The following is a 19,995-nucleotide window of genomic DNA, read 5'->3' as shown; positions in this document are numbered from 1 at the left end:
CTGCTTTGAACCCACACAACCTGCCCAGGTGCTATGACAGTCAAACAAAAGAGGGCCAGATTTCAGCGTAGCAAAGAGAAATATTAAGGGCAAAAGGAGGTGCTGCAGCTGCCTGCTCAGTTCTGCATGAGATGATAAACATTAAGAGGCTTTTACCTGAGTGCTTTTCTCAAGATTCTCCTTACACAAGGATGAGCAAGAACAAGTCCGATGCTATGTAAAAGGCATGGTGTTTTTCAAAACCACAAGACTTCTCTCTGCAATTCTCAGAGCACCCAATGGGATGCAGCGGCTTTCTCAACTCACACGTAATCAGCAAGAACATCTGGTGCTTGCATTGAAATTGTGCCACTGGCAAATGGGTATTTGATACACAGAAATCAATGCTTATGAAAAATATTTTTGCAGAATGCACAAGTTGCTGCGATTCATTGGGAGAAGTTGTGACTGTGCAACATGCAATTTGTGTTTGAAAAATATTTTACTAATGAACCACGTTCTCTTCCTGAGGGCGTTTACAAGAGTTTGGATTTTACAAGTTGTTACCTAAAATGCCACCTACCCATACAAACAAACAAGCACTAACACATGCACAGCCTCAGGCGTGCCCACATTTGGCACATGATCACACACGCCCGCGCACACACACACACAAACACACACACACACACACATCACACACTGGCTTGATCGATGCATTGTGCCATATGAGAGCTGTGTGTGATGGGCAGCCAGCAGGGGGATGGGTCAATGTGCTGCAGCTCGCTTTCTATCTGTCTTTCTATGATTTCTCATAATCTCTCAAGCGCTGGCAGCAGTGGTTGACTACTGCTGCTCTGTGTGAGAGAATCTCCGTCTAACTTGGGGAGAACTTAGAGAAGCAGTCATCGATCTTACCTATTTAAACTGTAAGCGTGGTGGATTTTTCACCAGTTTTTACATGCTGTACAGCCTCAGTGTCTCTGATCCTCTTTACCACTCTACTCTGCAAACACAGAGGTGCCCTGGAGAGGAAAAGGGGCTTTGCTCTCTGGATAAGGTAAAGTAATACTTTATTAATACAATGGCTTTAAGTTTTACAGACTCGAGGTTAGTTTGACTCGATGGGAAACCTCTTTCTGTATTTTTACTGTTGTAGACTAATATGTAAAGTAAATCTGTTTAAAATTAACAGTATGGACTACCTAAAAAAACAAAAAGAGCCTTTAAAAATGCATTTCATTTACTAATTGTGTTATTTTGACCGGATTTTGCAGAAACATCAGGGGTTTTCATATTCTTGCAAAAACATTTGTCTTGTTTCGGCTTGCTTGTTGCACCAGTTTCCTGTTCATGTCTTAATGCCTAAATGCAGTGCAATGATAACTTAAATCAATTCTCATAAAAAGGAAAATCTCTGACAAACACACTTGTTGATTCAACCGATGATCTGTGTTATGCTTGCCAGTACATTTGTCAAGAGAATTCCTTTAAATTATTTACGAAAAGATCTGCAGTTTCTTAATACAGTTTAGTGTATTTTCATATCCAATTAACAAGTGTAAACGAGCATTTATATAAATTACAATAATTTACTTAAATGGAGCAGACAAGACATGCTCTCTTCTGTCAAAGCTTATTCATTGTCTTCGATCCATTTGCTTTCCATGAACATGAACTTCATATTAGCAATTTTTGAATCAACATGAACACATGCAGTGCACTTGCCCCAGTTCTGAAATGTTCCACTGAGACAGTAAACAGTACAGTCACACTTTATCAGATAAGTATTTGATTTATGTGACTTTAGCCGTTTATATAAGACAATGCTTTGATGCCCAATGAGGGGAAGTAAGAGGTGATTGAGGGTTCCTCTGACGCACAAGGCTTCACTGAGCACAGCAAGAGCTCCCTGTGTGGACCTGACACTCTGCATGGCCATGTCTACTTCACCTGTTGTGCTTTAATGCTGTATTTAGGCATGTACATGTATTATGACTTAGATTTACCACTGCTCTGCTGGATTAAGCACAGTATAATCACTCAGTCTAATTTGAGATCAGACTACTCTGAGTCAGCAGCGGACACAGTTTTTAACATGTTTTTGTTCTCGCACAAACAAATTATTAATGTGACATGACTGATGTTTTATAGCATCTTCTGAAATTGATGTGGCGGAGAGCATTGCGCTGTACTAGGACCTAGCTCCCTTCTATAACACAGATCAGAGGCAGACAGGAAGTGGGTTTACATAGGATAAATGCTGTTAATATTGCGTGACTCAATGCGCACTCCTGATTCCATCACATTAACAAGACATAGAAATCCTCTTATAATCACTGCTGCAGCTGAGCAATGGCAGCATGGAACATCAATGTCCATACAGTCATTTTCATTATCAATAATGCCTTGACTTAATCACCTCTTTGTTAAATATTTCTCAGTCACTTACAGTACAACAATCACTGGGCATTTGTGGCAGATTAAAAAGTTACTGGTACACTTCTAGACATCTTGCCTGTCACACTGCCATAAAGGCTATGTTGACTAATTAGAATTGTTTATAAAAATTCTCATGCCATTTGTTGGCTGTCCTAAAAATGACCTCATAAGAAGCACTTGTGCCATGCCATGCCATGGCAGCTTCCCTGCTCTTCAACTCTTACCATGATTAATACTTAGCCAACCGACTTTACATTTTGCAAGGGTGCGTAATTGATATTAAAAGGCATGACTGTCATAATCCTTCTGATTCTATAAGCTATAAAATATAATTAATTTCTGAGAAAACGGCTGAAAAATGTAAAATCATTCTTAATCTGTCATGTCAGTGTATAAGATGAACTGCCTGTTTCTGGACGTTCTTGAGAAAGATTAAAGTTCTGCACTCATCAGTAAAAAGGTAGAAGACTTGAAGTACTAAAAAGCTAAAAAGCCTCAAAAAATGTCCGGAAAAAAAAAGAAAAAGAAATCTAGAGGTAGATTCATAAAACCAAATTGGTGATGACAATGCTGAATAATGACAGTAATATACATATGTGCATTCTTTTTGTCACATTTATAAATCTCAGTTACTATGTGTGAGGAGTGGCGTATGCACCAGTATACTCCATCAGAACTGCTGTGGGGATGGACAAATAGCTTTGGAAACCCTGCCCACCAATAGCTCCCGATGTCAAAATTGGGGCGGCTTTACCCGACAATTTCTGTAACATTCGGAAACTGACAATTCGACACTCACACCCACTTCACGCAGTAATTGGCTATCTGTGCAGAGGTGAGAATGGAGCCAGGTTTTTTATGCCTCCGCCCCAGTGACAGCCAGAGCCATTGGCATTGTGTTTTTCAGGTTTTCCGTCCATCCTTGTGTCCTTACAGTACATATGTCCATCTCTCTGTCCGATTCTTGTGAACGTGATATCTCAGTAATGCCTGGAGGGAACTTTCTTCAAATTTGGCACAAAGATTCATTAGGACTCAAGGATAACTGTTTAGACTTTTGTGGTCAAAGGTCAAGGTCACAGTGACCTCACAAAACGTGGCTTTGGCCTCGTCAACACTTTGTAATGCCTTGCGTTATTTTCTTCATATTTAGCAGAAATGTTTACTTGGACTCAAGGATGAATTGCTTAGATTTTTGTGGTCAAACATCAAAGATAAAAGGAGAGGGTCACTGTGAGCTCACAAAGCATGGTTTGGGCCTCCTGAATGCGATGTCTCAAGACCAGCTTGAGGAAATTTGTTTAGATTTGGCATAAACATTCACTTGGGTTCAAGGATGAACTGATTAGAAAGTGATTTCACAAAGCCATAACTGGCCATAACTTCTGAATTCATACAGTGACTATGACACAATTGAACTCAAATGTCTATGAGGATACAATTGAGTGATGACATTTTATATCCAAGAGGTCAAAGGTCTACTTCGCTGTGACATCACAATATTCTGCAAAAACACTTCTGGCCATTATTCAATGCCTTAACTCAGGAAGGGGAGATTGTGTCCAGATTTCCTGCAACTTGGCTGGCTGGTGGAGGCAAACAACTGCACGGCAGTAATTCTGTTTTTTAATTCTTTACACAACTACTTCTGTCACGTTTGAAAATATGCACCGTTGTATCCATATTTAAACAATTATTCAGTCTCTTACTACAACAGATGGTTTATCAGGTTTATGAAAAATACTCAATTTGAATTTGATGCCAGAAACACATGTCAAAAAAGTTGGGACAGGGGCATGTTTACCACTGTGTTGCATCACCTCTTCTTTTAACAACACTCTGTAAATGTTTGGGAGCTGAGGAGATCAGTTGCTGGAGTTTTGAAAGTGAAATGTTGTCCCATTCTTGGCTGATAGAGGATTTCAACTACTCAAAAGTTCGGGTCTCCTTTGTCGTATTTTTTGTTTCATTATGTGCCAAATGTTTTCAATGGGTGACAGGTCTGGACTGCAGGCAGCTCAGTTCAGCATGTGGATTCTTCTACTAAAGAGCCATGCTGTTGTAATACGCTCAGAATGCAGTTTGGCATTGTCTTGCTGAAATATGTAAGGCCTTCTCTGAAAAAGACATTGTCTGGATGGCAGCATGTGTTGCTCCAAAACCTGTATATATCATTCAGCATTAATGGTGCCTTCCCACATTTACAAGCCACCCAAGCCATGGGCACTAATGCACCGCCATACCATCACGGATGCTGGCTTTTGAAGTGTGTGCTGATAACAAGCTGGATGGTCCCTCTCCTCTTTAGCCCTGAGGATGTGGTGACCATGATTTCCAAAAAAAAATTTAGAATTTCAGAAAATTTCCATTTCCATATTAAATGAGCTCAGGCTTCACTGCACAGACTGCACTGCTTTGCACATCATCGCATTCTGTTTTTACTTACATTACATCCAACTTTTTTGGAAACAGGGTTGTACAAGTGAGGCTGACAGGAACATCAATAATCAACAACATCAACACAAACCAAACTGTTGGACCAATTGAAATATTGACTAGATGATAGGCCCTGTGATGGAGTAGCAACCTGTCCAGGGTGTGACCTGCCTCCCAGCCAATTTCAGCTGAGATTGGCTCCAGCCCCCTGCTGATGGACAGATGGAGGGATGGGCTTAATGACGGCAATGAGGGAAAAGTTAAGAGATCATCAAAGTTAACAACTGATCCCAAGGATACCATAAATGAGTCATGAAACCCAATTTAATCCAGTGGTTGTTGAGACATTTCACTCAAAACCATCATCCTCTGTGGACCATTGCTGTCTGTAGAGAATTTCAAACAAATTCATTCAATGGTTGTTGAGAAATTTCATACTGGACCATAGTGGTGGACCAGCCAACCAACTGCCCAACAGACTTCCCTATACAGCTAGCTTAAAAAAATACAAGATAGATAGCTTGCAATGTCCAACCAACCAAACAGATGGTGTAGGCCGAAGAACAGCACTGACTTTCCCTCAAACCTTACAGATACACAGCCCAATTTGGTTACATGGCCCATCAGTGACCCCCAAACTCCAAAATTTCCTGTCTAAAAAAAATCAACTAAATTGACAGCTGGGTTTCAAAACTTCAACAGTGTGCAGGGAGGAAATGTGGTGATTTCCCCAGATTTCCTAAAGGGAAATAGTGGATATGTTCTAAAAGTGAGCACTGAACTGGTACATTTCTGAAACATAAAAACAAACTAAAACAATAGATTTGATCGAAACCTAAAAGATGGATAGAAAATGTAAACATATATAAATTCATTCACGTGACCATGAGCAAACTGACTCAACTAAATAAAAGTAGACAATACGTACCCACCCAGGCAGCATTTTATCATTTTTCATATTGTATCACAGTATAGTCTTTTGCATCATTATCTAGAGTCACATCCCTCACCTCCCTACACAAGCAGGCATTGAAAGTAATGGACAAAAAGCCTGTGGAATTACATCACTGCCACTCACTGAAAAGATACAATCTACTCACAGTTGTGAGAGTTGTGAGTTTATTCCTCTTAACTTTCTCAAATTAGTTTTTAAATGTATCAACAGTTTAGCCCTGGAGTCTCTTTTCAAATTTATTCATTAATATTCAAAAGCAGCTGCAAAATACCACATGGAAGATCTAAATATGGACAATCATCTGTCTCCATCCACTTTGGAGCACATTTCCAACTTCAATCAAATTAACTCTAGATACTAATTATTTTACAACAAGGGCTAAGGGCAGGCTAACAGCAAACTAGAGGTGTTCTTATTTCTAGATAACTGTATTGATGCTTTGCTTGCTTGTTTTGTTACTTGTTTTTGCAGCGGGTGTTTGACTGTACATCAAAATCAATGCATTTTAGTGTAGTATTTTAATCTACTTTCATATCTGTAGTGTATTATGGTTTTATGTTAATGAAAACTATTTTAATTAATCTGTCCAACAAAATCAATTCCATGCTCTGTATTGGTACTATGTTAAATTGCACATCATCATTAAAAGAACTCTTACACAATGCTGGAGAGTTTAGTGGGTCAGAGGGACAGACAACAAGATCAGGTTTGCATGAAATGACCTGGACATACTGTACACGGACAAAGAGCCACTGATGCCAACATCTGTCTGCATGTCTCTTGTCACAGAAATGGATGTGCAACACGGGTTCTATCGGCAGGTGGATGTCCACGACCACGCTCACTACATCGTTGCCTTCTTCGTCTTGGTGATTGGAACAGTGGGGGTTACTGGGAATGCCTTGGTCATGTATGCCTTTTTCTGGTAAGCAACTTTCCCTATTGAAGGAGTGATGGTGAAGAAAGTGCTTGTCTGTCATCACTGATTTACTAGACTTTTCTAATTTCTGTATGTGTATTTTTACCATCTGTTTTATTCATACTGCTTCCTCATGCCAGGTCTCATAACAGCATTTGACTATATCAGAGAAACTAGTCTGGAAGAAGGTGCAGTTCCAAATGATTAAAGCCTTGTTTCATATTAGCCTTTTCATTATTTCCACTTCAGCCATAATAATTATATAACTGTTCTATAATTTTGATTTCATGCAAAAGCCTTATTTTGACCATGTCTTCCACAACATTAAACCATTAGTCATACTTTGATCAAGCTTTCTGAATATTGACAAACAAGTGGAACAAATATCAATGAATTTCAGAGAAAAGACATATAAAAAGGAATGACAGCCAGGGTTGATTTAGAGGTATTTTCTAAGTTTTACTATTCCCCTCTACTAAAAATCTGATTTTTTTTTTCAAATAGGTCATTATTTGGTTCTTATTGGTAACTTCTGTGCTACTACTGAGTCCTATTATGAAGAACCAGTACATATTCTAATGCTGTTAGTTATTAATGATTGCAGCAGACACTTTTCTGTTTGGACAGAAAATATTGAGCAGATATTGAAGTGGAGTGGTTTTAATATTAGGTGACTATTTTATTAAGAACTAATATTTAATATTATTCCACAGTTTTCAACGTGCTAATTAATATTATTATACAATTTCATGTACCTGCACTTTGCCATTTTAAGCAGCTTATTAATAGTTACCAGAAGCATTTAAATTAAATATAAACACCACACATACCTATTTAAATAACACATGAGGTTCAACATGCAGTTAATTTCCCTTTCCAAACTGAATTGATGGGTTCAAAATAAACACTTACTAGTCAACTAGTAGCAGTAATTTTTAACACCTAGTTAAAATAAAAGTAGTAGCCTTGAAAGTAGTTACTAAATGAAGTAGTCACAAACAATTAATGCACCCATATTTTACTTTATAACAAGCCTCATTTCTGCACATTAACTAGTCTTAAAAACAAATTCATGTGAAATCATACAAGGTGGGCACAGATGGACTGTGGGAGGACAGTGCTCAACTGTTTAAGTTCTGTTGGATCTCCCAAAAAAAAAAAAAATTCGAAGAACCTGCCTGAGGCCTGAGGCCTGTTTTGTTCATCAGTCCATAACACACATTAAACAGTCCCGATGGTGGCACTTTACAAAATCAAATAGCACATTTGAGACATCTGACCTCATTGAGACACACAATTGATTCAATATATGAATCTATCAAATCTCTATTAACTAAAAACTATACATTAGTTCAGTGCATAATTATGAAATTGTTCCAGTAAAACAATTTCTAGGTCAACACTTTAAGCAGTTCATGTGATATACTTTCAACTCTGTACAGCACACTGTGCAATGTTTGGGTGCTGTACAGATTTAGAGCGCCGAATGGGAAAACAGTGTGTTCTTGCATTATGAAGTAGATGTCACAAGCACAGGCAGAAAGGTCTTCACAGCGGCCTGCAGGCATTCAATACCAGGAAGCAGCCTAGTGATTTTCTAACTGTGCTGGATAAATCAATGAGTGAATTCAATAATTCAGCCAGTTACTTGCTTATCTACATGTGCAGTCAACACTGTGCAGCCACCTAGACCACATGAAGAGGACAGGCAACAGTAATTCAGTTTAGTGTAATCCAGTCAACTACTGTGTCCCACTAAATACAGCACTAATGTCAGACAGTGCAAGTAGATTCTCAACTAGACTATGGGAAAAATGAGTCTACTCCCCATGCTTCTTATTTGTAAGTGTTATTATTAACTTCAAGCAAAAAAACAACCCAACATAGTGTTCACTGGCTTTCATACTGGGTGTCAAAACCTGAAGAAGAGAGCTGCCTGACCGCTGGCTGATGATGCTGTGTCTGACTTATTTTTTGACATTGCTGGGAGCAACAGCTGGGTATTCATGTCTGGGTGAGGACACACGTGGTTCAGCACAGTTGACAACCATGAAGCTTTTAGAATAATTCATACATGTGGAGTGCACTCTAGCAAAACACTTCAGGCATATGGAGGGAAGACCTGCTTAGATAAATTACTAAATAAACAACAAATACATCAAAAATATATAAAGTCTTGTTGTCAGTCAAAGATGATCCCATCAACTAAATTAAAACCTGCGTAAAAAATAATTAAGTGTTTTTTTTCTTTTGTAGTTTGTGATTGTGATTGTGACCCTTTACATTTAACATAGATTTAGGACCAAAAACTCTGCTGTCAGTTTCTGTATGCTTTTTCACTTGAAAGGAAATGAAGAAAACATGAATGACAGACTCTTAAGCCAATATATGTACAAATATATAGTCTATATAGACACACACACACACACACACTGGAGTATATGTTACCTAGACACTATGGCTACTCCTGGGTATATGGTATGCCAGTGAATGCAGTTAAGAACCAAGTGTTAGATACAATCCTGAGCCTGACATGTTTTCTGCATTAAGGTCCAACCTCCAGTGATACACAGCTATCTCAAATGAAGCATCACTCGATCTCTACTCCAGTCACACTTGTTCGGTACACACCCACTCGCCTGCATGTAAACACACAAATACACTTCAATTTGTCAGTCTGTGCAGTGTTTACTCTTTTTGGTCTTTTAACCGTCAGTGGGCAACCAGGAGGACAGTGCCCAAAGGCTGTCAGAGATAAATGGAGCTGATGTAACTATTGAAGTAAATATTCAACTATGGCACAATAACACTAATCTAAAATTTAGATGCCCACTCAGGGACACACGATTCATTTGGAACAAATCTGACGTGTGTCACTACACTCCCCATTCCTTTTATGTCGCACTAAAAATGTACAGTCTAATAAATGTGAATGTAAAATGCTCATTGACACAGATTACACTGACACTTCACAGATGAAAGAAATCAAAGGCTACTATAAACAGTTAATATTCTGGAGCCTGCATTTCGAAAAGCTAGAACTAGATTAAGGTGCTCATCAGATTTCACTAGTGCACCAAACAGAGAAAGTAACCACTCACTGGTAACCATCTAAATTGTCCAGCACTGTTTCTGGGGACTCGCTTCAATGAAGCAAAGGCTTTAAATATACACATTTACAATTATGATTTGCTAAAAGGCAATCTATGATGTGTGCAGTGAGTTGTGGGATGAACACACCATTACCATGCAGTACGATGTGACCATCTGTGCCCTCCTGCAGCCATAGAAAAAGAACTGCCTATATCTGCTGCGGCCCTGACATGAGCTGCTTGTTCCAGCCTCATTATTGTTTATAAAACCTGTTCATGTAGACATGGATCCTAGGTTTTCATGAAGTGAGACCATGTAAATAGCAACATATTCAGTTTTATTCACCCTCTCAGAAAGTGCCTTAAGTGAGTGAATATATTGTCAATATTGCTTTGATTTTCAGATATCCACCGGGCATTTGGCTTGTGGGGTTCTTTTATTGCCTTCGATAACAATGCATCTCTATTAAAAAGTCATTTATAATTGGATTTTTGACCTCTTGTGATGAAGTATCTGTTTTGACTAACTCCTCTTTATTACAGTTGCAAAGACAGCAAGAAAATTGCTGTCATTGCCTCTGCTGACTGTTGCAGTGTGTACACTACAAAGATTTGCTTGCCACAATGAGCCAACAAGGGACTAGAGAATCCTCTGGTATTGAATATGTGCTTGTATTACTTATGATCTTGTGATGTGTGTGCTAAGAGCTACAATCTTGCATCTTTGATTAATCTTTGATCTGAACTTGCACCATTCGAATAATAGTGTAATTGAAGGTTGTCAAGATGCTAGATTAGTTTTGATTTCTGTCCCCTGCCTGTTATGAGTAAGGGAGGGGGACTTAATGATGTAGATTTGAGATTAGTTGAATGGAGTTTTCATTGGCCAGGGTTTGAATCTCTGCCTCTCTTTATGCCTGTACACCACTCTGGGGCAAACAAGATCTTCCATAAACTACAAAAAGTAATTTTAAAAACAACCTTTGGACACAGTAAGTCTCTCACTGCACTGCCCCTCTGGTGGGCCTCCCTTAACGCACAGTGAAACCAATACAGATGGTCCAGAATGTGGCAGCATGCTTGGTCTTCGATTGGCTTAATTGGCACGTCACTCCGCTACTCATCGACCTACATTGGCTTCCCATGGGCACCCAAATCAAATTCAAGTCTCTAATGCTTGCCTTCAGAATGACTTCTGGGTTTGCACCCATCTACTTCAACTTAATCATACGGGTTTATGCTCCTTCTCGCCACTGCGTTCCTCTGAGGCATGTTGTCTGGCACACAAGGCGATTGCAGTCCGGACTGTTCTTGTCTGTGGTTCCCTGATGATCAGAGCAGTTGTGCCCCGCTATATCTGTCTCTTTTGAGAGCACCTCCCCTCCTAACACCTCTAACACTCTAACATTCCCAACTAGCACTTACTGTGCACTTTCAGTGCACTTCTTGACTAGATGTAGTACTTATAACTTCTCCTACTGCACTGAAGCTTTAGTGACGTTCCTCACTTGTAAGTCCCCTTGAATAAAAGCATCTGCCAATTGAGTAAATGGCAAGCAGTACACACATTTTTTTATAGGCCCATAGAGTACCCATGTGGTATCACAAGTTATAAAAACAAGTTGCCACATTAGGTGAACATATTATTTGGCAAAATCCATTGATGATGGCAATCCAAGGTAATGAAAATATATGTTTATCAGCATCTGGATGATGTCTAATAAAAAGTAAGATTTTGGATGCAGGTGTTCAAAAAAGCAGTGGATGTTTTTCCACACAAGATAAAAGTGGCAATGGACTTCAAATGAACTCAACAATGACTGTTATCTTGTTGAAGGTTTGTACTGTAGAGCCTCAACTATCTCTGCTACTTATGTTTATCAACTCTGGAAAGATTATTATGCATAACAATGAGTGTCAACAATAACATATTGCTTCGTGGGATCCGAAGCACTATTGATTTGAAACCTTTCAATCATCATGTGTTTCAGTAACAAGAAGCTACGGACTCCTCCCAACTTTTTCATCATGAATCTGGCAATCAGTGACTTCCTCATGGCCATTACACAGTCACCCATCTTCTTTGTTAACTCTCTTTACAAGGGGTGGATTTTTGGTGAAACAGGTATTTTAATTTTAATTTTTTACATTCGGTTGTACTGCACACACTATACACATTCGTTATATATCCATTCATGTTTGTGTTGTTTATATTTGGGGCTCTGTGTGAAAAAAAGGGCCCATTTATGTTTACGGGCTGTGCATTTATGTTGCTAAAATCTAATATAAATACATCAGTTGCATGCAATATTTTGTGACTTTTCTTCGTGTCTTAGAATTCTGTATTCTGATCTGCCTGCTGCTAATGTGTTTAGTCATCTATCTAAAAATGCAGGAAATACCAATATAGGATTTAGTGGCTTTATATTAAATACAATCAGCAGCAATTTGGAGTCCTGACAAATCACATCACTTATCTCATGCAATTCAGTTGTCCAATCTGGGTGAGTAACTTAGCAATCAAATGCTTCCTTCTTTATTTTTTCTCCACAGGCTGTAAAATGTATGCCTTCTGTGGAGCTTTATTTGGAATCACCTCCATGATAAACCTTCTGGCCATCTCTGTAGACCGTTATATTGTCATCACCAAACCTCTGCAGGCCTTACAATGGACCTCAAAGAGACGCACTTGTCACATTATTGCCCTGGTGTGGCTGTACTCATTAGCCTGGAGCCTTGCACCACTTTTGGGCTGGAGTAAGTAACTATTCTCTCCCCTCCTTACACTTTTTATGCAACTATAGTCTTTATAGACTTTAAGACCATACTCACTTACTTCTTATCTGTCTTATCTGTCTGTCATTTTTTTCCCCTCAAGGTTCATATATACCAGAGGGCCTGATGACCTCATGCACATGGGACTACGTGACATCAACTCCAGCCAATAAAAGTTATACTTTGATGTTATGCTGCTTTGTATTCTTCATCCCTCTGGGCATTATATCTTACTGTTATCTGTGCATGTTCCTGGCAATTCGACAGGCAAGCAGGTGAATGAATTAATATAGGTGAATATACAGAACTTACACTCTTAAAATAACTGAAATGATAAGAAATCTATTTATTAACTGCATAAAACAGCACCAAGACTATAGCTCCACTCAACTGGCACATCTTCACATCAACAGTCTATAGTGTTTCTTAAGGTGCTTGAAGTTCCTGCAATACAGTCTGGTAAATGTGATAGTGCGTGGGTTATATATTGTGATGGTGGCTTCCATGTCGCTCTCATCTGCCTCTGTTTCTTCTCTTTTCTCATCTCTCTTTTTTTATGCATGTAGAGTATGCTTAATTCTCTTTTCAGATCAGCAGCTGTAACTACCTCTGTAGCTGTTGCACATTTGCAAATTTACTTGTCTACACTTAAGAATGTAGCTGCTTCCCATTTTAGGGGTAGCCCCCAAGGCTGGATATGTCAACACAGGTTGATGAAGCTATCCTATTTTAAAGGATCCTTCAAATGAAGCCAAGAAATAAGCCCTTCTTTGCTGTATTTTGAAGGCCACAACCAAGTTACTATGGGATTAACTTTTAGAATTTACTTTAAGGGCAATTTATCCATTTTCAGCTTTACCTGTTGACTTAAAGGAATGCTCCTTGAGGTGGAGGAAAACTGCTACTCTGTAGGACATGTCCTTTAAAGGAGGTGTGGTCCAGTCCTACAGCAGTGCCTCTAAGCACCCTTAGCATGCAAGTTACTATATGGCTGCTCTGTTTGATTAGGGTACATCATGTTTCTTGTATTTTATATTTTATCTTATGCCCTTGTGATGTGGAAATGTATTGTATTTGGCATCATTAAAGAAGCTCCAATACTCTTAATCCTGATTGGAGTAGCAAAGACAAGAAGAAAAAAAAAAAACACATAAAACAAGTCTGCAAATACTACTTTGATTTTGTTTATTTTCATTAACTTAGCCTCTGAAAAAAACTTCTGTTCCCTCGCTCTGTCCTAACAGAAATGTGGAGAAGTTGGGGTCTCAGGTGAGGAAGTCAACCCTGATTCAGCAGCAGTCCATCAAGACTGAATGGAAGCTGGCCAAGATCGCCTTTGTGGTCATCATAGTGTTTGTGCTTTCCTGGTCGCCCTATGCATGTGTCACCCTCATCGCCTGGGCTGGGTAAATATACAGTATGACAAGGGCCCTTGCACTCTGCAATTCACTTCTGCCATTAACCACGACCCATAATCCACCTCTTGTAGAATATCACTTTATATGGCATGAAGAAATGCTATGCGATAAGCGCACACTACAGTACCAGTATCATTATAGGTGGTGTACACTTCTACTTCACAAATGCTTTACACCTTTCAGATATGGAAACATCCTCAATCCCTACTCCAAAGCTGTGCCTGCTGTTATTGCCAAGGCATCAGCCATCTACAACCCTTTTATCTATGCCATCATTCACTCTAAATACAGGTGAGTGCAGTGATCCAGCTAATCACAAACCTAAGCTTGAAATAGATATAGAGCTTTTGTTGAGAGATGACTATTTTTCACCAGGGACACCCTTGCAGAGAAGGTTCCCTGTCTACACTTCCTGGACCAGGCCCCCAGGAGGGACTGCTTATCAGTGTCACACAGCGAGTCCTCCTTCAGGGACTCAATGCTGAGCAGACAGTCGTCAGTCTCCAACACCAAGTTCCACAGAGTTTCCTCCATGTCTACATCAGACACAGTGAGTTTAGCTTCTGCATTAGGCTTTTAAACAGTAGAGGCACACACAGATCAAGCAGCACCATCTGTGTGTTTATAGAAATCACAAGTCAAATGCAATGTGTTGTGTCTATTTAAGTAGAGGTTTTCTCTGTGTTAGTTTTGATCCTGTTCTTGGCATAATATTAAAGCTGTCTTTTGGCAGTTATTCTAAAGTCGTGCTATGCAATGTGGATTTTAAATAACTGTCTTTGCATGGGGACTGTATAAATGTATAACATTACCTTTTGGATATAAAAATTCAAATGAAAGAACTTTTCAGCAATGGCAGAATAAACATTATCCTCCTCACTGTACCTTTAATATATATTTACTGCTGTGCTGTATCCTTACCTCAATATACATATATATTCATGTGCATATCGCTTGTAGCAGGTTTGGAGCGATGTGGAGCTGGATCCTATCGACCAGAGCCATTGTTTGAGGTCGAGCTATCCCCTTGCAGCTCTGAGGGACAAAGAATACAAATCATTGGCCAAGCAGACCAAGGAAAAGTTAAGCCAAAGCCAGGAACAGGTAAGGTAGGTGCTCATCATTATATCTGTCGATTTTACAAACAAATCATCTCAAAGTCAAAGGCTTTAAAAGGTGTACCATATCAGCACAGTTATGTATTCACAAAACCTATATCATGCCAATTTCAATTGTATTTTCTATTTCTAGACTCCCATCCCAGAGCGAGGCTCACTGAACAGATGTGACCACAATCTATCGCCTGAGTCTGTCAACATGGTACTGCCCTCAGTCAGGGCAGAGAGCCCTGAACGCTGGAGTAAAGACAAGAAACAGAAAGATGAGCAGGAGAACAAACAGGAGCAAGAGAGTGAACATGAACAGAGAGAGATACAACAAGTGCAGATGGAGGAAGATGAGAGGGAGATGCGGGTCCTCATCCAGCCAGGCTCTCTGGACAACATTGTGTGTATGCACTCCCATACCATCATCAGACCCAACTCAAAGAAAGGCCCTCTGCACCGTGGGCACTGCGAGGGAAAACGGAGTGCACAGTGCACACAGAGAGAGCTTTTGCTCAGTTTAAAGCCTCCAGACTGTTCTGCTCAACTATTTGAGTCTGTGCAAAGATTTCTCTCCCCAACACCAGGAAGCTAAATGTTGAATATGTGTTACTGTAACACAGCAGAGTAAACAAGTTTGTTTTTTGTCCCAGAATGGTAAGCTAACGTTTTTAAGCAGATGTTAAAACTCTTATTTTGACTGTTCAGCCATGCAGTGCAACCAAATACATTTGCTTTCTAGGTTTTTTTGCAATGGTTTACACACACAGCTCTTCTGTTACCATACCAGAAACTAAACTTCAAAGGACCTTTAAAAAGGGAGTTGTCTTCACTGGCATTGCCGTAAGCTTCTCCCAGTTTAGATTGCTTCAGAGTCCGTTGTTCAGGAGCCAAATTCTCCACAGAGGTCTCCTCGTCGCCAAAACAAACAGACCCAGTGATTCTAAGCGGTAAAAACACTGAATAAAGTTGTTTCACATTTGAAGTCAGTGTTGCGCCGACATCATACAGCGGACACAAGACGTCAGGAAAGGATTGGGAGGTCAGACTGCCACTAACATTTGTTTTGATTGTTTCTCTAAAAATGTTTAGCAGATTTTAACCTGTAGCTGAATTACCCGCAGAGGTGTCCTCCTCTCCGTAACACACAGACCAGGGGATTACAACCGGGGGAAACAGAAAAAAGCTGATTCACTTTAAAAATCAGTGATTCTGCAACGCAGTTCAGAAGAGACAGAACATTGGGGACGGGCTGGGAGCTGAGACTGCTTACCTTTGTTTTTCTGATAACTTCTGAACCAGACGTTCAGGAGGTTTTTACCTACAGCGGAATTATCCTCTGTTTCATGAACCAGAGCATTCGAATCAGTAGAAACAATGAATAAAGCAGCTTCACGTTAAAAATCTGTGATTCGCGCTCCTCAGCAGACACAGGACGTCTTGGCTTTTTTCTCTGATTACTTAAGATCCAGATGTCAGATGACTACAATCCTTCATCCAGTTAAAATGTATATTTGAAAACAACTGACGTGTACAATGTGCATCTTAAAATTGTGGAAACTGGATAAAAGTTAATTTTGAGCTTCTGACATGCAACCACAACACCAAAGCATTGGCACAGGGATGTAACGCCAAATGAAACGGGCCATTACCATGATTAAAATCATGTATTTTCTGGGTTTGAGTGGTTTGAAATGCTGGAAACATTTGGGAATTAGCTACTGTAAGTGCACATTAAAAAAAATATTGAAGGTATTTTTAATGTGGAAAAGTTACATATTATAACTTTAGATGAACAATAGGAACACTTGGTTGCTATTTTTGTAAATGACATGTCTATAATGCACTATTAACATGTTTATTATGTCTATAATGCATATACCATGTTTTGTAAGTTGCTGACATTATTTGCTGTATCATGACTTCAGGTACTTTAGTGTTATACATGTGTTATATGATCTGATTTTGATTCACTGCAGCTCCTTTGAGATCAGTGTTTTACATTTCTGATAAAGAATTTTACTAAGTGTGTGAACATTTCAGCTACCAAACTTAGAAGGTTATACAGGCACTCCACATTGATGTATCATATCATTATTCATTATGATACATTCTGATATCATAATAATTGATTTTCAGGAACAGAACTGGCAAAACAGCAATCACTGAAATGTTGCTGTGTGTGTTGGGGGAAGTAAATGTGTCTTTAGAACTTGCTGTAGCTAAGAAATTAAAACAGTCTCTTTTTTTAATACACTCTTGTCAATTTGCCAGTGGTGTTACGAAGTGTTATGATCAATAACTTACACATAATAAACTTTGATTTATGGTGTTATGCATAATTTAATTGAGTCTGTGCATAAGGTTGCATTATAGAGCCTTTATTATCACCACGGCCTTCTAGTAGTATTACTAGAAATTATTTATCAAATGTGAAAGCTTGCAAATCAAATATAGTATGTTGCTATAACTATTTGAAAATCAGCTGAGAAGTGTTGTAAAGAAGTAGATGGAGGTGGATTTATTTTTGCCCTAATTCTTTTTTACCCCCCATCAAATCCCATTTATTTCCTAACTGGTTGTCAGCATTTTGGCATACATAGTGACAGCCAGAGTAAACGGAGATGAAGAGAGGGGAGGAAGAGAAGGGGATTGACATCCAATAGATGACCCACGCTGGATTCAAAACCAGGACACATCAGATACGATTCATGTGCTGTGACCATCTGAGCCACCACAATGACCAGGGTCCATGAAAATATGGATCTGTATGACTCATTATCAGGAGGTTGCTGTACTACATTAAGCACCTCTTTTCCTTTTTTACTTATATGCTCATGTAATCATATGGTAAACTTACCTCAAATGTTGAGGCCATTTATCTACAGATATGCTCTTCCGTCAGATTCAAACATCCAGAAAAGTCCCTTTTGAACTGTCTTTGAACATTAATTCCAGGATTTCCTGAGCGGTTTGCTTATCCAGTTATGTAAGGATGATCTAAAGGTATGTACTGCAGCCTTACATAAAGGACGAGCACACTTCAGTGGTTCAGTAGCATTGCACAGGGGGATTTTGCAGCTGGGCCTCTCATCAGTTTATAACCATATATTTGCATGGCACACATGTAGTTGAAAGAAAGCCCAGCTGATCTATGCAGCACAATGCAAACATCTATTAGGATCTAGCTTCAGCGGCTTTGAAAGGTTGGTAATCTGCAAAATAGGTCATGCCTTTAACATGTAACATAGATCATAGCTGATGTAGACAGTAAGATAAAGTAATATATTTACTCATACTAAGTAAGAAATAAGTAGGAGGACACACTGAATCAAAATGATAAAGCTTGAAATGCCTTGTCCTCTAAAATTATGTAAAACAACACTGTGATTAAAATGACATTAAAGTGCTGACACCCTAAGTATAGTGAATCCTGTCCTGATTGAAACTGTGGATTACACTATAATCGTACTTTGCTGATACCAATGGATTTTGTGTATGAAAAATGCCCGGGGTTGTCATCTAATAGATTGTCAAAAATTCATGAGGGTGCTAAACCTCTGCACTGCTGCATTACCTGCTACAGGTGCATAAGAAACACTTGCGTCCTCTGGATAGCATAAATGTGCTCAGTAATTTCAATGCCCATCTGCCCATTAGTGCCCTGATGGTGATGCTACAGGTTAAGTAAAGGGGACCACAAATATCCACAGCACACTAAATGAAAACCAAATCTAATCTCACTTTTTAAAACCTTGTCATTTATACTTGAACAATTTGACTCATATGTATCTGTATTTGTTGTATCGTATGTGGCCTTAAAAGGAGGATCTGCATTAATTGTGCACTTTCTGTGTTGACCACTAGAGAGCATACAACACCATGCCAATAAAATCTGGGTAAACACTAAACCTGCTTCTCAATCACTGCTATATCAAAGTGACTGTATTAAGGACATTAAATAAAACAATAACAACAACAACAACAACACAAATAATAATAACAATAATAATAATAATAATAAATAATAATAATAATAATAATAATGGCTTTACAGTTAGCAAGAATAGACAAATGCGAAAAGAAAGTGAAAATTTCAATCAATCCTCAGTCAATTAAATCCTCAAATACATAGTCAAAAATCATTTTATGCTATTCTGTTGTTAAAGTGTGACACACTACAAGATATGCTACACCACCGTCAAAATAAGTCCAAAGGAGTAAATTGTGTGTTTTTTGGGGTCACATACTGTAGACTAACTCCATTTGTCCAGTTTTTGATTTTGCACACAGATACTCTGATGTCTGCTGGTGGTTTAAAAGGCTAGTCAGTAGGCTGGCAATTGACTTGTCTGACAAGTATACAGGAGGCATTTAGTGGAAAGAATGACATCACTGTCCATTGATGCAAGCTGATGCCCTATCACGTTTAAATATTTCTTTTCTGACGTCACACAAATATTTCCTTAATATATTCATGACCACTGACAAATTGCTTCCTACATCACTTTCCTTGACTCAGAAATACCAGACAGCACTTTAACTGCTTGATTTTAATTTAAGATTAATCCAATCCAGGGTAGATGTAACGAGCTTTTGAAGTTCAAAAGCAGAGGCATTAAGAGACAGGCCTCTGGACAAATTAAGCTGGAAGGTTTCAATCAAGAGATGGCATCATTTGAGAAAATAGCCCCTTTAAGAGATTTTTTTTTTTTTTTTACATAGTTATTGTGATAAATTTAGTTGATACATTAGTAACAGACAAATACCATTAGGAAGCCTAAAACGACCTCCATCAACAAAAATCAGCTTTTATTATCAACTGAATATATCTTAATCACCTGTCCTTTTGTTTTCTAAAGAAAAAGAAAAAAAA

General features: G+C 38.8%; 1 protein-coding gene and 1 long non-coding RNA gene across 6 annotated transcripts in view; one reads left to right on the top strand and one right to left on the bottom strand.

Annotated features, from left to right (window-relative positions):
• LOC139611872 (uncharacterized) overlaps window positions 1-19,995 on the bottom strand; it is a 30,674-nt gene that overhangs the window by 10,237 nt on the left and 442 nt on the right. For both annotated transcript variants that reach the window (XR_011686370.1, XR_011686369.1), the window contains exon 2: window positions 14,938-15,051. This is a non-coding gene — a long non-coding RNA (uncharacterized lncRNA). The remainder of the gene's footprint in view (window positions 1-14,937; window positions 15,052-19,995) is intronic.
• opn4xa (opsin 4xa) lies at window positions 824-19,972 on the top strand. 4 transcript variants are annotated; one of them, XM_071466845.1, is made up of 10 exons: window positions 824-1,039; window positions 6,602-6,737; window positions 11,815-11,948; window positions 12,377-12,580; window positions 12,702-12,873; window positions 13,843-14,004; window positions 14,200-14,307; window positions 14,392-14,566; window positions 14,977-15,120; window positions 15,268-19,971. In XM_071466845.1, exons 2-10 carry the CDS (start codon window positions 6,604-6,606, stop codon window positions 15,712-15,714), a joined length of 1,680 nt encoding a protein of 559 aa, XP_071322946.1. In that variant the 5' UTR covers window positions 824-1,039; window positions 6,602-6,603; the 3' UTR covers window positions 15,715-19,971. The 4 variants fall into 4 exon arrangements, with proteins under 4 accessions (XP_071322946.1, XP_071322945.1, XP_071322944.1 ...); XM_071466844.1 differs by lacking the exon at window positions 824-1,039 and having other exon boundaries at window positions 6,481-6,737; window positions 14,980-15,120; window positions 15,268-19,972; XM_071466843.1 differs by lacking the exon at window positions 824-1,039 and having other exon boundaries at window positions 6,481-6,737; window positions 15,268-19,972.

This window comes from Trachinotus anak, unplaced genomic scaffold, assembly GCF_046630095.1.
Source record: "Trachinotus anak isolate AG129_WGS33_773 ecotype Australia unplaced genomic scaffold, CSIRO_AGI_Tana_v1 ptg000028l, whole genome shotgun sequence".
NCBI lineage: Eukaryota > Metazoa > Chordata > Actinopteri > Carangiformes > Carangidae > Trachinotus > Trachinotus anak.
This window is presented reverse-complemented; position numbering and strand designations above follow the sequence as displayed.